The following is a 14213-nucleotide window of genomic DNA, read 5'->3' on the forward strand; positions in this document are numbered from 1 at the left end:
CCCCCTCAGGCTGACCCCACAGAAAACTGGGGCCAGATGCCCATCCTCTTCCCACCTCAGAGCCTGTTGTCCTCATTCCCGAGCTCCCTGGGCTCAGGGACCCCCTGGTCTTTCCTCTTCACTGAAGAGCTCCATCTCTATTCTTTTGGTAGCCACACCCCCAAAACCTGTCCTCCCGCTCATCCTGTACCCCTTCTTCCTCTCCAATGGAAGAATCCACTTCGCCTTGTCTGTCTCTTTCTGGGAAAACATTGAGAAGGGAGGGGATCCCCTCTTTTCCTTCCTTGGTCCCTTCCTCTCATTCCTGGTATGGATGAACCACCCGCATCCAGCTTCACAGTCTGGGTCCCTTCTCCAGCCCCAGTCTGACCCAGTCCCTTCTGGACATGCTACGCCCTTGGCTAGGCTCCCCCGCATCCTGCCTCACCCATGCCAGGCCTGGCTTCCTGGGCTGCCAGCACTCCAGGAGGTCTGTCCACCCTCCTCCTCCCATCTGAGGATCCAGCATGGGGGCTGGACTCAGAGTCCTTAACCAGCTCAGGGCCATCAGAGAGGGTACCAGGCCCAGGTGGGTCTTACGTGTGCATCACGTAGCACCAAGGGCTGCACTCTGGCCCCAGAGTCGGTGTGCAGTGTCTTGCCTTCTTTGTCTGTCTCTCTTCACCTTACCCCCCACCCCACCTCTGATCCCTGCTCTCCCCAGAGCTCCTTGAGGAACAGAACAGGTTCTCTATCCCTTTCTTTGCACTTACAGGATCTTGACATGGTTGATGGGGTCTTGTTCCTCTTTCTGTACTCAAACTGGGGGCCATGGGTGAGCGAGCCATTCTTTGTAGTAAGGAGTGTGGGGCTGGTTTGGGTTATCATTTTCTCAACCTCTGAATGTGCAAATCCTTCTCACTCTGGCAGGTTGTTTGGGAGGACCCCAGTGCGTGTGCATAACAGAGGAAGAAAAGAAGGCATTGACGGGGAAGTGGGTTCAGTTCTTTGGGGAGAGAGCTCTAGTTCTCATTCCACCTTCCTGGGCTTTGGGAAGCTCCTGGGCAGAGGCTCTTGCTCAGGAATACCACAGGCCTCCTGACCCAGTGCCAGCTGGGGGAGTGCTTCCTGTAAGCCCCTCAGCCTTGGGGGTGCTCCTCAGGACTTGTCCTCTCTCTGTCCTCTTTTTCCGTTGCCCACAATCTTTTGATCCTCCTAGGTAGAACTCTTCCTTCCTTGGGTCTTGAGTGACAGCCCCAGAAGCCAATGGTGAGGGGATTCCTAGGGGAATTCAGGAGTCTCCTGTCTTCTCTCCTGTGAGTGGGCTGGGGCTGGACCTGGCATAATGATAGGCCACGTGGTGCTGTCTCCTGGTCTACTCAGCAAGAGAGTCTCAACTCTGCCTCTGGCCAGAGCTGCTGGTGCCTGGACCTCTGAGCCTGGCTGGTTTAAACCGGCCTGCACTGTGCTGGGAGCTGAGTGTATCCTGGGCAGCCGGAGGCAGACAGCTGAGGAGCTGTGATGGAGAGTGAAGGCACTGGGGCCACCCTGAACTGTGGCCCTCTCCACACCCTAGTGGGCTCTGCTCCCTGGGAACAGGCCCACTGAGCAAGGAGAGCCAACTGACACTGAGCTACAGGCTCTGGCACTGAACCCCTGCTCCTCTTCCGTTCTTCCCAAGTCACACCTGGGCCTTGGTAGGGAGTTGTTTTCCTCTCATCTCTAGAGGCCTGGAGGAAGTTCTAGAATATGTGATCAGTGGGAGAGCCCTTGGCTCTAGAAGGATTGACCAGAGTTCTGCCACGGGTCAGAACTCCTTTAGCTGCTGGAAGACCAGCCATGGGATGGGGGGCATGTGGGGCATGGATGCCCAGTAGTACCTATGCTGGAGGTTGGGGTGTGAGGGGCCTGAGGGAGGGGCTGGGGGAAGGAGGGAACGCTTCTTGGTGGCTCCCTGCCACAGGTGGGATTCCACTTCACCTTCACAGTGACCCTGGAAGGGGGCATTGAGGTCAGGGGTCTCTTGCCTGGTCAGCCTCAGAGCTGGGTTTGCTTCCTGGAGGATCTGGTCACAGATGACATGGGCTGCACACATGTTGCATCAAGATGGGTGGGCACAGAGCCTTCTTTGTGTCCCTGGTCAGGGCCCACTGCTAACCATCACCTTCTGGCCTGGGTTTTTGCTGGCCCATCTCTAGTAGACTAGTCTCAGGCGTGTTCCACTCTTTTCCTATCGGCAACATTTTTCCTAGCCCTGTTGGGACATGTGGCTCGGGGCTGGTACCAGCCCCACCGTCCAGCTGGGGGCTCTCTCAGATGGTGCCCAGCTCTGGGGTGAGGAGAAGAGCCAGTAGCCATGCTGAGCCCTGTGTGCTGTGCCTGGCACTAGAGCTGCGGGAGACAACTCAATGGGCTTCTAGAGTTGGCTGGGTGCACGATAACTCAAGAGCTTACTCTCTGGCCACCAGACCCCACCTCCGTGCCACTAGGGAAGCCTTGGTGGTGGTGAAAACTCGCCTCAAGCAGACATGGGCTGCATGGGTGGACCTGTCCACCTGCTTCCAAGTCTGAGCCCCTAGCCTGGCAGGGCCTGCTCCCCTGCATGCCCAGCACATCGCACCACACACCTGGGTTGGGAAGTGCTCCGGTGTCACATAGTTCTCACTATGGCTGGCATTAGGACAGGGTAGGGCCAGGGCAGGTACAGCAGATGGTGGCTTTGATGTTCTCCAGGCACGCAGGTGGGAATAGGAGGGCTGGAGGTACATCAGGGACGCTCACGCAGGAGCAGATGGTAGGCAGCCTGTGCTGGCAGGAGTTCTAGATGCAGCCCAGTGGCCCCAGGGCAATGTGACCCTCCTCTACTGCCTATGAGAGCGCCTTCTCTGGGGGAAACACAGCCTCATTGGTGCCTGGAGTGATGCAGCTCCATGCCTGCATCCTCAGCTCTCCCCTAGCCCTTCACATGAGGCTCAATGTGTCCTCCATCAGACAGACCTGGCCCTGACCCTGCTGACATGAGTGAAGGCCCTGAGCTGTGGACTGGCATCTGGAGGAAGGGGCTGCACAGCTCCGTCCAGCCTCTCACCAGCCAGAAAAGCTTGTGACCCCTGTCAGGGTGAGGGACTAGTCAGGGGGTCTCTGTTATGGAATATGACCCTAGCTGGCCTTCTGGCCCCTGTGCCCACTGTGCCCAGCCTCCAACCTGGGCCTTGCCAGCAGTGTGCCCTGCTTCTCCAGCCCATTGCTCCTGTGCCACTTCAGCCTGTCTACCCTCTCCCTATCTCTGCTCATTCCTCCTCCTCATGATCCCCACCGAGGCGGCACCGCCCTGCTGTGGCCCTCTTCCCTCCCTGCTACAAGATGCCCATTCCTCCCCACCTGACTGGGGCACTTGCTGCTGTCTGCCCTCTGGGAGGTTGGGTATGGCCTCCTACACCTCCCACCACTAAGGTCTTCTATTTCTGCCAGGACTCAGCTCAGGCCCTAGCCCAAGGGGACTGGTCACCTGAGTGGTGGTCATGCTGGTAAAAGGCCCAGGAAGCAAGGGTGGCTCCATCTCTAACCCGGCCTTGGCCAGTGTGGGCACAGGCCTTGGGGAGCCTCCCAGCACGCCATCTCAGCGGCCGTCGGCATGGCTCGTGCTGCAGGCTCTGTTCAAGGTGATGTTTGAGGAATCCCTGGTGGTGCTGCCCACCCATGCATCCTGGGTTCCTCTTCCCCAGCTCTCGGACTGCGGCTGGCTTGAGCTTTGAGGTGAGAAAGGTAGCAGAAAAGACCGAAAATACACCTGCTTAGGCCTCCAAATCAAGGGCAGAGAGGAGAAGGCTTCTGGACTCTGGCTAGATGAGAAGCGGTGTTTTTGTGGTGCTGGTTTGTCATTTGAGTTACTTTTCGATCCTGGCAGCACTTAGGTTCTAAGCAAGAGGCTGACTCTGCGGGATTGCCTGCTTCCTACCCAAGTCCTGGCTCTCGGGGTGGCTTGCCATTGAGAACCACTGGCCCAGAACTTCAAACCTAAAACCTGGTGAAGGTTGGCGTGCTGGCTTCCCCCAAAACAGCTGTGTGTCTTGGACACTGCATGGTCTCTTCAGGGCCCCGTGACTAAAGAGGTTGAGGAGACCTCATGCCAAGCCTGTGGGGGTGTGGGGTGCCCTGAGGCCCTGCTGGGCCTGGTGAGGGCAGACTTCCAGCTGGGCTGAGTGGCACTTTTGGGGTTGATGCCCTTGACTGTGCTTTGGAGGGTGGGCTGCTCACATGGGCCTGGGTGCTGAGCCTTCCTCTAGTGGGAAAGAGTGGATATGGAGGGACCCCAGAGTTTGAGGGGACTGGGCACTCCAGGCTTCAAAGAGGGCTTGAAAGACCTACTGACCAAGAGCTTGGTTCCCGCGAGTTGTCAGGGGATGGGACTGGGGCGGGGGTGGGGGCATTTTCTAAGACGTGTTTATGGCCCAAGGCCCGGGGGTCAGGGCTTTTTTTCGTGAGTCTGGTTGGTCCATTCAACTCCCCCTTAGCCCAGGGGAGAAGTTGGCTCACCTGGAGGCCCTGGGCATGTACAGCCTGGTGCAAGTAAGCAGCCAGGCAGAGGGCGGGGCTGCTGCGTGGTGTCCTCAGGGGCCAGGTACAAATGCCTGCTTCTGGACCATTTGCAGAGGGTCTTGGGGGTGGGGCCCCGACTTGGGTGGGACTCGGGACCCCAGGGGCAAGGGAGAGGCTTTTGCTGAAATCACAGGTCTGTGTCTGAGTCCCTTCTGAGGCTGTAGGCAGGGCCTGTGTGAGGAGCTCGCTGGGCTCTGCTGCATGATGACCATAGTCGTGGGCGTTTGTTCTGTGCCCACCAAGTGCTGGGGGCCGAGCCACACTGCTATGTATGTTGTCCATCCTGCCTCTTCAGCACATGATGAGGCCAGTCCTGCCCTCGTTGCCTTTTGTGCCAGAGGAAATTGAAGCCCAGAGAGGGAAGTGACCAGCCTAGGATCATGCTGCTGCTGACCTGTGGGCTGGAGTCTAAGCCAGCATCTGTCCTGGGAGGGCCTGGGAGGCCCTATGATGTTGTCTTGGGTTGTGGTATCCCTCTCCCTGCCTCTCCCTACCACCAGGGTCTTCCTGGCAGGTGGTGGGAAGGCATCCTGGCCCAGGCACTGCAGGAGCTGCTTCTGGGGGCGCCCAGGCTTCTGGGGGCTTGGCCCTAATATATTGAGTGGGGCACTCTCGCCTGCCCTGGCTGGTGCTGTCCATCCAAGGCTTGGTGTGCGGCCAGCACCGTGCAGAGTCCTCTGGGGCCTGGCTTCTGGTTGGGCAAATTGGGGCAGGTGCGGTCCAGCCTGGCCACTGCAGAGGCCAAGTCAATGCTGCCCTGTGGCCAGGCCTGCGTGGAGTGTTGAGGTCTTCCTCGGAAGGCCAAGAGGGGCCTGGGTGGTGGGGAGGGCTTTGGAGCATGGTGACCGCCCTGCTTTGTACACCTGGGCAGGGTGTTGGCTGGGCTTAGGCCAGCCACTTGGTATCCACCCGGAGAGTGTCCCTTGGTAGCTGGTAAGGGGCTGGTTGCATGTGGACATTGTCTTTTCCCTTCGCTGGGCCAGCAGTGCTTTGGAGTATCTTGCTGGCTCACCACGTTCCGATCTAGAGCTGAGCTGTTGGGTCCAAAGGGGCAGGGACACCACCTCCCGCCAGAGCCTATAGGCCCCCTCAGAAGGCCTAGAGCAGGAGGGCAGGGTCAGCGCTGCCTCCCTGTGGTGCCGTATCACCCGTGCGTGTGTTGGTTCTGGGGGCTCTGGGAAAGGGGGCAGGGGCTGGCCAGGGATCTCGTGTGTCCCTGCAGCCCCCAGGCTCTAAGCAGAGGCCTGCCAGGAGGGCATATGGGCAGGCTCTCTGCTCCAGAGCAGTGGGCTTTTGGGGTGGTGCTGGGAGGTAAGCAGTCACACACTTGGCAGCCTCAGTGTCCCTCAGGAGTCCCAGGACTCCATCCCTAGTCTTCCCCTCAGGCCCACACCCTGACTGGGCCCCCAGAGACAAGAGAAACCAGGTGGGTGGGGCCCAACAGGGTGTTGCTGCCACTCTGCTCAGGCAGGGGCCCCAAGGTGACTGTCGAGCTGGGCCCTGTCCAGGCAGCCTAGTACTAGAGCTAGCCACACACAGGCATGGGGCCCCCAGGCCTGGGGGGTCTTGGCGTCCTGCTGGGCTTCCTCACTGCGGGTGCTGGGCAGCCGTTGGGGCTTCACCGCACGTGGTGCCACCTGTCTCAGCCTCCCTTCCAAGGGGCACCCTGAAGTTTCCTCCTCCACGAGCAAGTGGTCACGTCAGCATGTGTGGCTTCCCTCCTGGCCTTGGCACACAGTATGATCCTCTCCCTGGGGTTCTGGTGTGGCAAAGCTGGGCCTCTGTTGAGTCAGGCCCTTGGCAGGGGCTGTGAAAGGGGGTGTGACCATGGCCCCTGGTTTGTGCTTGTGGCGTCTGTATCCCCCTCCGCTCCTGTCCACTCACTGCATCTCTGGCTTCTCCACTGATCCCTAGGAGTGGACAGACTGCTTTTCCACCCTGCTCCTCCTGTGGGCAGGCCTCACCTCATCCTGATCATTCCTGGGACCAGCCTCACTCCCTACCCCCAGCCAGCCCTTGTGCCCAGAACTGGCGCTGGCCCGCCCCTGCCAGACCCTGTTCCTCCACTGTGAGTCCAGCCAACTCCCCTTCATCTTGCACATTTAATTTTTGACCTGACTTAGAAACTGAGATTTGAGTGCAGATAATCTGTGGTGTTTGTGTCAACACGGATTCTGTGCATGAGGCCTTTGTCCCCAGCTCACCTGCCCCCACTGTCAGTCCTCAGCATGTAGCTCCCATCACTCATTAGAGCCCAGGCCCAGCCCACAGGTACTCAGAGCTCGCTCAGCCTCCTGCAGTTCCTCAGCTCATGGTGTACAGATGCCTGAAGTGATGGGATGGCAGCTAGTGTCTACTGAGGACTTCATGTTGGTGAGCGTGGCCAGGCAGTGACTCTGTCTGCCTCCGCCCCACTGCATCTCACTGTGAAAAGGGTCCTGGACCCCAAGGGACCCGTGTTGCTCAGTGGCTTTCTGGAGGCTTGCCGTGGATGGCGGGCCCAGGCCAGCCACTGGAGAGGCGTGTGAAAGTGCTGCCTGCTTTTTCATCCTCAGCTAGCTGTGGGGGAGTCTCCCCAAATGGAAATCCAGCTAGTCCTTGGTGGGCCCCCAATGGAAAGCTGAGCCCAAGGCCCGCACACCCCTACCTCCCAGCATTCCCTGGGCTCTGTGAGACCACCACACCTGCCCCTCATCTGTACCAGCCCCATGGGCCAGGCCTGAGGGGAGCTGTGTCTGCCCCAAGAGGACACTCAGTCCAAGTCTTAGCTCTTGTACCTCTTGGTTTCTGTGTGGGTTTCTCCTCCCCCAACACTGTAAGCCCCTGGAGGACCCAGCCCACAGCCTACCATATATCTCTCCATGGCACTAAGTGGGTGCTAAGGAGGTGTGTGTGGAGCTAGTGAGAGACCCAAGATAGGAGTTGAGGTGGCAACCCACTGTCCACACATGGAAGGACCACCAGCAAGAGAGGCAGGTTGCTGACAGGCAGCTTCCGGGTCTCTGATGTGCAGGTTCAGAAAGGGAAGGGACCTATTGGCTCCTGTTGACCCAACCCAGCAACATGTCCCACTTGCAGCCCCTGTTCCCGCCTCCCCCAGGCACACATTGTACCCACACACCCTTGTCACAAGCCAACTTGGCTTTTCCCCCAGCCACAGCTGTGTGCCATCAGCTCTTGGGAAGGCCCCCACAGGTAGCTAGCTCCACTGGGTGGGTGGCAACTGCCCTCTCACTTGTGCTGGCCAAGGAGGGCTGGAGGGGTTATGCTGGGGGTGGATTTGAGCCAGGTCCCCAGCCCCCAGCCTGAATGGCCCTTGTGAAGGCCAGGGAGAGGGTGCTCCTGCCTTGGCACGAGGAGCAGTGTCTCCTGCCCCACTCAACACCCGATGGCTAAGTGCCACTGCTGTGCTTGGCCAAGAGCCTGCTTTCCTGCAGGCATCCTGAAATCAGGGCCTGTAGGGACTCTTGGGAGAAGCCCTGGCCCCTGGGGTGGGAAAAGGCCAGGATCCAAGCCCCTATGTGGCCAGACCAATCACCAGCAGGCCTGCCTCAGTGGAGAGCCATAATCTGCAAGTTGATGAGTGCCACCCTTGAGACACCCACTTCTTCACAGGGGCCCAGTTGGCTGTATTCTTGTAGTGCTCCAGGAAAAAGGCTTTTCCCTCCTGAGCAGCAGCCCTCTGTGTTTGCTAAACAACAGCATGCCTGTACCTCTCCTTGCCAGCAGCCCCTCCTACAGCTGGAGTCCCTCAGGATGGCCGCTGGCTTGGCCTTAGCTGGAGGGGGTGGGGCGGGGCAGGGCAGAGCAGGCAGGCGCAAGCGTGTGTGCAAGTCCCGCAGGTCTGTGAGCTTCATCTCCCTTTCCTTCTTCGCAGTGTACTAACGGTCACTTGATGTGCGCTGGCTGTTTTATCCACCTACTAGCAGATGCCCGGCTGAAGGAGGAGCAGGCCACATGCCCCAACTGTCGATGTGAGATCAGTAAGAGCCTCTGCTGCCGCAACCTGGCTGTGGAGAAAGCCGTGAGCGAGCTGCCCTCCGAGTGTGGCTTCTGCCTGCGCCAGTTTCCCCGCTCCCTTCTGGAGAGGCATCAAAAAGAGGAGTGCCAGGACAGGTAACCACCTGTCTGGCCCTCCTGCCACAGGCTTGGCCACACGTGCAGGGCCCAGCACAGGGCTGGAGACCACTCTGGTGTGGGTGAGACCCAAGTGTGCGGGATACTCTGGCTGGTCCTTGTTGCCCAGACCTCAGGTTCCGCACACGCAGCCCACCGACCACCTTTTAGGGCTGGGCCAACGTGAAGCTGCTCAGGGCCCAGGCCCTGGAGGGGGGTGGCCCCACAGAGGGCAGGGGGCTTGGATTTGTACCCAGTGTCTGTCTGGTAATCATCCTGGCTCTGCAGGGTTCTCTTTGACTGTGTGGTGGCTTCTTTGAGGCTGTCCTTGGCATCCCTGAGCCCAGGAAAGCATGGCCAACTCAGGAGCTGTGGGAGCTCTCTGTGAGGGTACGATGGCACCCCAACCCAGCCCTGGCTGGTTCACACTGTCGCCTGCTGTGGGGCCAGGCCACTGAGCCTCACCTGGAGTGAAGCTGTGTAGGGTCTGGGACCGTGATCAGTGGCCACTATTGCCAAGCATTAGAGAGACCCCCTAGCAGTGGGTGTAGGTGGCATGTGCATTCACAGTCCGAATGTGCTCCTCTTCTCTCTGACTTTCACACATGCTCTGATCCCTTCCAGGAAGCCCACACACAGCGAGTGTGTCCTTCAGAGAGTAGCTCATATATGAGCAAGGCTGGGCAGAGGCCCACCTTTGGAGGACTACTGGGCACAGCCACCTCCCCAGGGCGCAGGCTGTGACCATGGTGCTCACCTCCTCTCCAGGGTGACCCAGTGCAAGTACAAGCGCATCGGCTGCCCATGGCACGGCCCCTTCCATGAGCTGACAGTGCACGAGGCTGCATGTGCCCACCCAACCAAGACGGGCAACGAGCTGATGGAGATCCTGGACGAGATGGATCAGAGCCATCGCAGGGAGATGCAGCTCTACAACAGCGTCTTCAGCCTGCTCAGCTTTGAGAAGATCGGCTACACAGGTGAGGCCCTGCCCACCGCACGCAGCCCACTGCACGCCACTCAGCTGAGGGGCCAGGAAAGCAGCAGGCTTTGGGCAGTGGGCACAAGTCGCGCCGGTTGCTGGGCTCTGGACAAGCTCCTGGCCATGGAAGGATCCCTCTGGGGGAGAACACAGGCTGGAGGCCAAGCAGGGAAGGGGCTGGGGCAGGACTCCAGGGGTACCTGCATGGCTCTCACAGAGGCCCCTCCCACCTGTCCTTCTCACCCCATCCCTGCCCGCCCCTCTCCCCCCCCGCCAGCTAGCAGTGTCCTCACTGCATGGGGCTGCACAGCCCTGGGACAGTTGGGGTCTAACCAGAAAGTGGGTGTGTCTTGGGGGGCCCAGGAGCTGGGGGCCTGCCCTGCAGAGCCAGGGGCAAGAAGAACACTTGTCACGTCGGGTTCTACCTGCGGGAGGTCACTGCAGTGGCCACAGGCCTCCTAAGGCCAGCAAGAAGATGCTCAGGGCCAGGGCTCCAGAATGAGCGAGGGTGCCCAGCTCAGAATGCAGAGCTGAGAGTGGACGTCTAGGGCCGGGCAGGCTGGACCACGCCCAGGCCCACTGGATCTCATGGGCTCTCCAGGCTACTGCTACTGCCTTTGGACGTGCTGGGGAGCAGGAGCCAGGCCAGAGCCTGGTCCATACACAGAGAACAGCCAGAAGTACCTGCTGATGCTGGGGCCATTCAGGGAGACTCCAGCCCTCTACTACCCAGCCCATACCAGGCGGCCAGCTCAGAGCATCAAGGGCGGTCATGGGCAGCCAAGTCACACTGCCTGGACTGGGCCTGGCTAGGTGTGGGCCTGCATGGGCCTGAGAGGCTGAGGGCCCAGGGGCCTCAGCAGCAGAAGGCCGCGGCCCCTGGTTAATTGCAGCTTCAGCCACCCTGGTGGGCGCCATGGCACAAACAGTCCAAGTCAGGCCTCAAGGGTCCAGGCAGGCCAAGGTGTTGTGACTGCGGCGGTGGTGGGCAGGGAGCCCTGTCCACTCAGGAAGGACTGGCCGCCTCCGTGGAGGGACTTGCCAGCCACAGGCCACGGGCTATGCTGAGAGGACTGTGTGACGGCAGTCACCCATTGACTGATGGGCCCTGCAGATGGCTGGCAGAGCCCAGCACTGGGCCACACGCTGGTGCTCTGCCTCGCAGCCCAATGCAGGCTCCAGTGCCATGTGCCAGCCTGCCCGCCGGCTTTTCTGGCAGCTCTGTATGGGAACCAATAAAGTGCACTTGTTCTCAGAACTGCATCCTGTCTGTGTGTCTGCTTACCCACACCCCTGGGGCAGGGCCTCTCCCTCTGCCTGGGTCGGGCCCTGGGGGAGGGCGAGGGGGGAGGCCAGTGGGGGTTGGGGCTGGCCACTCACTTCCCTCAGCCTCTGGGCTCCCTGCAGCTAATGCGTGTTACTTCTGTTTATAGTTGTTTCCCCAAAGCTTGTGTACGCCTCCATTTGCCATAATTGCGTTTGATTTGCCTTGTGACAAGTAGAGCACGCTGTGTCCTGGTAAGTTGCCTTCCTCCCTGGCTGAGCCTGTGTCCTCGGCTGGCCGGTAGGGAAGGCGCCGCCACGCGGCCCCGCCCACACTGACTGCCGGCTCTTCCCGGCCTGTCTGTCTCCACAGAGGTCCAGTTCCGGCCGTACCGCACCGACGACTTCATCACGCGCCTGTACTATGAGACGCCGAGGTTCACAGTGCTGAACCAGACGTGGGTTCTGAAGGCGCGCGTGAATGACTCGGAGCGCAACCCCAACCTGTCCTGCAAGCGCACGCTCTCCTTCCAGCTTCTCCTCAAGAGCAAGGTCACGGCACCCCTAGAGTGCTCCTTCCTGCTGCTCAAGGGCCCTTACGACGACGTGAAGATCAGCCCCGTCATCTACCACTTCGTCTTCACCAACGAGAGCAACGAGACGGACTACGTGCCGCTGCCCATCGTCGACTCCGTGGAGTGCAACAAGCTGCTGGCCGCCAAGAACATCAACCTGCGGCTCTTCCTGTTCCAGATACAGAAGTAGGCGGCACTGCTGTGCTGCCCACACCTGCCTGGCAGTGGCTTCACAGTGCTCTCTGACCATTTTAGTAAAGGAGGAAGGAACAGAAGCGAATGTTGGGAAAGTCTGCATGTGTGTGCGACAGTGTGAGCGCTCTGCCTTGCCCTCCGCCGGCCCTCCGCCCCGCCTCCCCTATCCTGGCGCCTAGGCTGGGCCACCTGCAGAGGAGACGGCGGCTCAGGGAGCCCCCAGCGCGCAGCGAGGTGCACGACCCGCTCTGGGCCGGGCTCAGGCGAGCTGACTTCAGACGGCATATTTGATTGCAATTAAAAAGGCACCTTGTTTGCTACTTTCTGTTTTGTTCAAGGGGAAGGCATGGCTGTGATTGGACAGCGTGGGAGCTTTGGTTTGGCCTCTGGGTCAGAGCCTACCCATCCCTGTTACTGCATCTCAATATGCCCCCAGGAGAGACTTGGAGATGCTGCCCCCTCTGTCCTGCCCCCTACAGGCCTGGTCAGGGGGCGGGCGGGCTCGGGGGTCTTGCAGCAGTCCCAGCGCACCCCCCCAGCCACTCCAGGGAGGCAGGACTTGGCCACCAGGGCTCAGCAGACATTTCGGAATGCAGGGTGAAATTCTGTCTCTTCCTAGGAAAAAAATTAAACTCTTTACAGGCTCTTCTATAAGGTATACAAATTTAGAGAGAGAATCTATTTTCTGTATTCAGCCTGGAGGGTGCAGCGTCCCCAGGCTGTGAGGAAGGCTCTGGGGGCCGCTGGTGGTGAGTGAGCCTGGCTGGGTGAGGGTCCGAGTGGGCCAGCCACCCCATGCTGTTCTCAGGGACCAGCTGCTGGCCCTGCATCCTGGGGTCTGCTGCAGAGGTCAGTGCTTGGAGAGGCTGGTTTCTCACCTGAGGGAGGCAGGCTCTTCCCAGCCTTGACTTTGCAGCCCTGGCCCCAGGACTGCAGTGAGCAGGCCCGATGTGTGGGCCTCACAGGGTGGGAAGGAGCCCTGCCTGGAGAACCCCAGATCCCTTGGAGCCACTGGGAAGGGGAGAGCTTAGCCACCACCCCCCTTGCTTAGGAGACGTGGCTCTTCTGTGATAGCTTTTCATTGCTTCAATACCAAAGAACCGTTTCCTTTGTCCATGTCCAGGCCCACCCCATGCCTCAGAGCAGGCCCCCCCCCCACTGCCAGCCTGGTCCCCCAGTGCCCGGACGCTGCAAAATCGGCGGGCAGGGCAGCCCTGGCAGCAAGAGTGCAGAGGTGCAGGCCTGGCCTCTCTGAGGGCTCCTTCTACTGGCCCTCAAGTCAGGGGCTGAGAAGTGGGGGGAAGGAGCTGTGAGGTAGAGCAGGAGCCTCACCCCAGATTCTAGTGGCCAAGACAGCCCTCTGAGTCAGTTCTACCCCAGGGCGGCTCCCCAAGTTCTTCCGAGAAGCCTGTTTAGCTTTCTGTTCCCAGCCCAGGGCACGGGGCTTGCAAGGGATCCCCTCCTGCAGGGTCAACTCTGCCTGGCCACTGAGGGGATCTGGAGGTGCTATGCTTAGTTCTCTGCTCTCTACAAAGAAAGACCCTAGCCCAGCCCCCAGCACACCGTTGGGGGCAGCGATCTCCGACTTGGGCACAGCCTGGCGGGAGTCCCACTGCCCTCAGGTCTGCCCCCAGCTGGCGGGCACAGAGGATGACATTCAGGTAGACACGTATGGGGCCTTGTATGTAGAGGATGGCACGTGTCACTGCATCTCCGTGTCTCAGGGACTGACACCTCTGTAGAGTTTCTGGATTTCAAAGTGACCATGTTGCAAGGAGAGCCGGGAGAGGGGCAGGCTTGCCCAGACACGTGCGTTTGGGTGCTTGTGTGAGAGACTGAGTCAGCAAAAGGTTGGGCCCCTGGCGGCTCTCTTGGGGTGGGGCAGGGTGGGAGATAGCAGATCTCTGTGCAGGTGAAGGTATGTGGCTGCCCAAGGGGGCTGGGCAGGGGACCACAAGGAGGGAGAAACCAGGGCCAGCTAAGCCCCCTCAGCCCTGGGGCTAGCAGCCCTGCATTTGTGGGGCCGGGGGCAGGAGGGGCTGGGCTCTGTGGCACGAGGGTCAGCTATGTGCCAGGGGCGCACAGCCCACTACTTCCAGCAGCCCAAGGGCATGTGTTGGAGTGGGGTGGCACCCAGGTGAGGCCCTTCCTCTAGGAGTGTGGGTGTGTGTTTGGGGGTGCCTGAGAGGACTGCCAATACATCCCAGCATCGCCATCCCCAGCAAGGCCCCCACCCTTTGACGGTCACCTCAGCAGCTGAGCCTTACAATCTGGCGGAGCCAGGCATCCTGGGAAGTTGTAGTGCACCTCTGTCACCACTGGGGGCTGGCGCCACAAACCTTTGCAGCATCTCACTTTGGGTCATTGATTTACTGGGTGATGTCCCATCAGTGTTGTTAGAAAGAAGATAGCAGTGGTCTGTCTCCATGACCCATGCCATCTTGGCATCCTGACCTGGAGAAAGTGGGAGTTCACCCTCAGCAGATGTTGGGGGAGGCCTGGTG

General features: G+C 60.0%; 1 protein-coding gene across 5 annotated transcripts in view; it reads left to right on the forward strand.

Annotated features, from left to right (window-relative positions):
* The window catches only part of ZFTRAF1 (zinc finger TRAF-type containing 1), a 16984-nt gene extending 3330 nt beyond the window's left edge, over positions 1–13654 (forward strand). The window contains exons 2-5 of one of the 5 annotated variants that reach the window (XM_046641733.1): positions 6493–6646; positions 8456–8694; positions 9463–9674; positions 11313–13654. In XM_046641733.1, the coding sequence (XP_046497689.1) occupies positions 6493–6646; positions 8456–8694; positions 9463–9674; positions 11313–11704 (997 nt within the window). In that variant the 3' untranslated portion in view covers positions 11705–13654. Of the gene's footprint in view, positions 1–6; positions 3736–6492; positions 6647–8455; positions 8695–9462; positions 10419–11312 lie in introns of those variants that run through there. The other 4 variants (XM_046641736.1, XM_046641732.1, XM_046641734.1 and 1 more) reach the window with 4 other exon arrangements.
* The last annotated feature ends 559 nt before the right edge of the window (positions 13655–14213 follow it).

Source organism: Equus quagga, chromosome 16 (assembly GCF_021613505.1).
Source record: "Equus quagga isolate Etosha38 chromosome 16, UCLA_HA_Equagga_1.0, whole genome shotgun sequence".
NCBI lineage: Eukaryota > Metazoa > Chordata > Mammalia > Perissodactyla > Equidae > Equus > Equus quagga.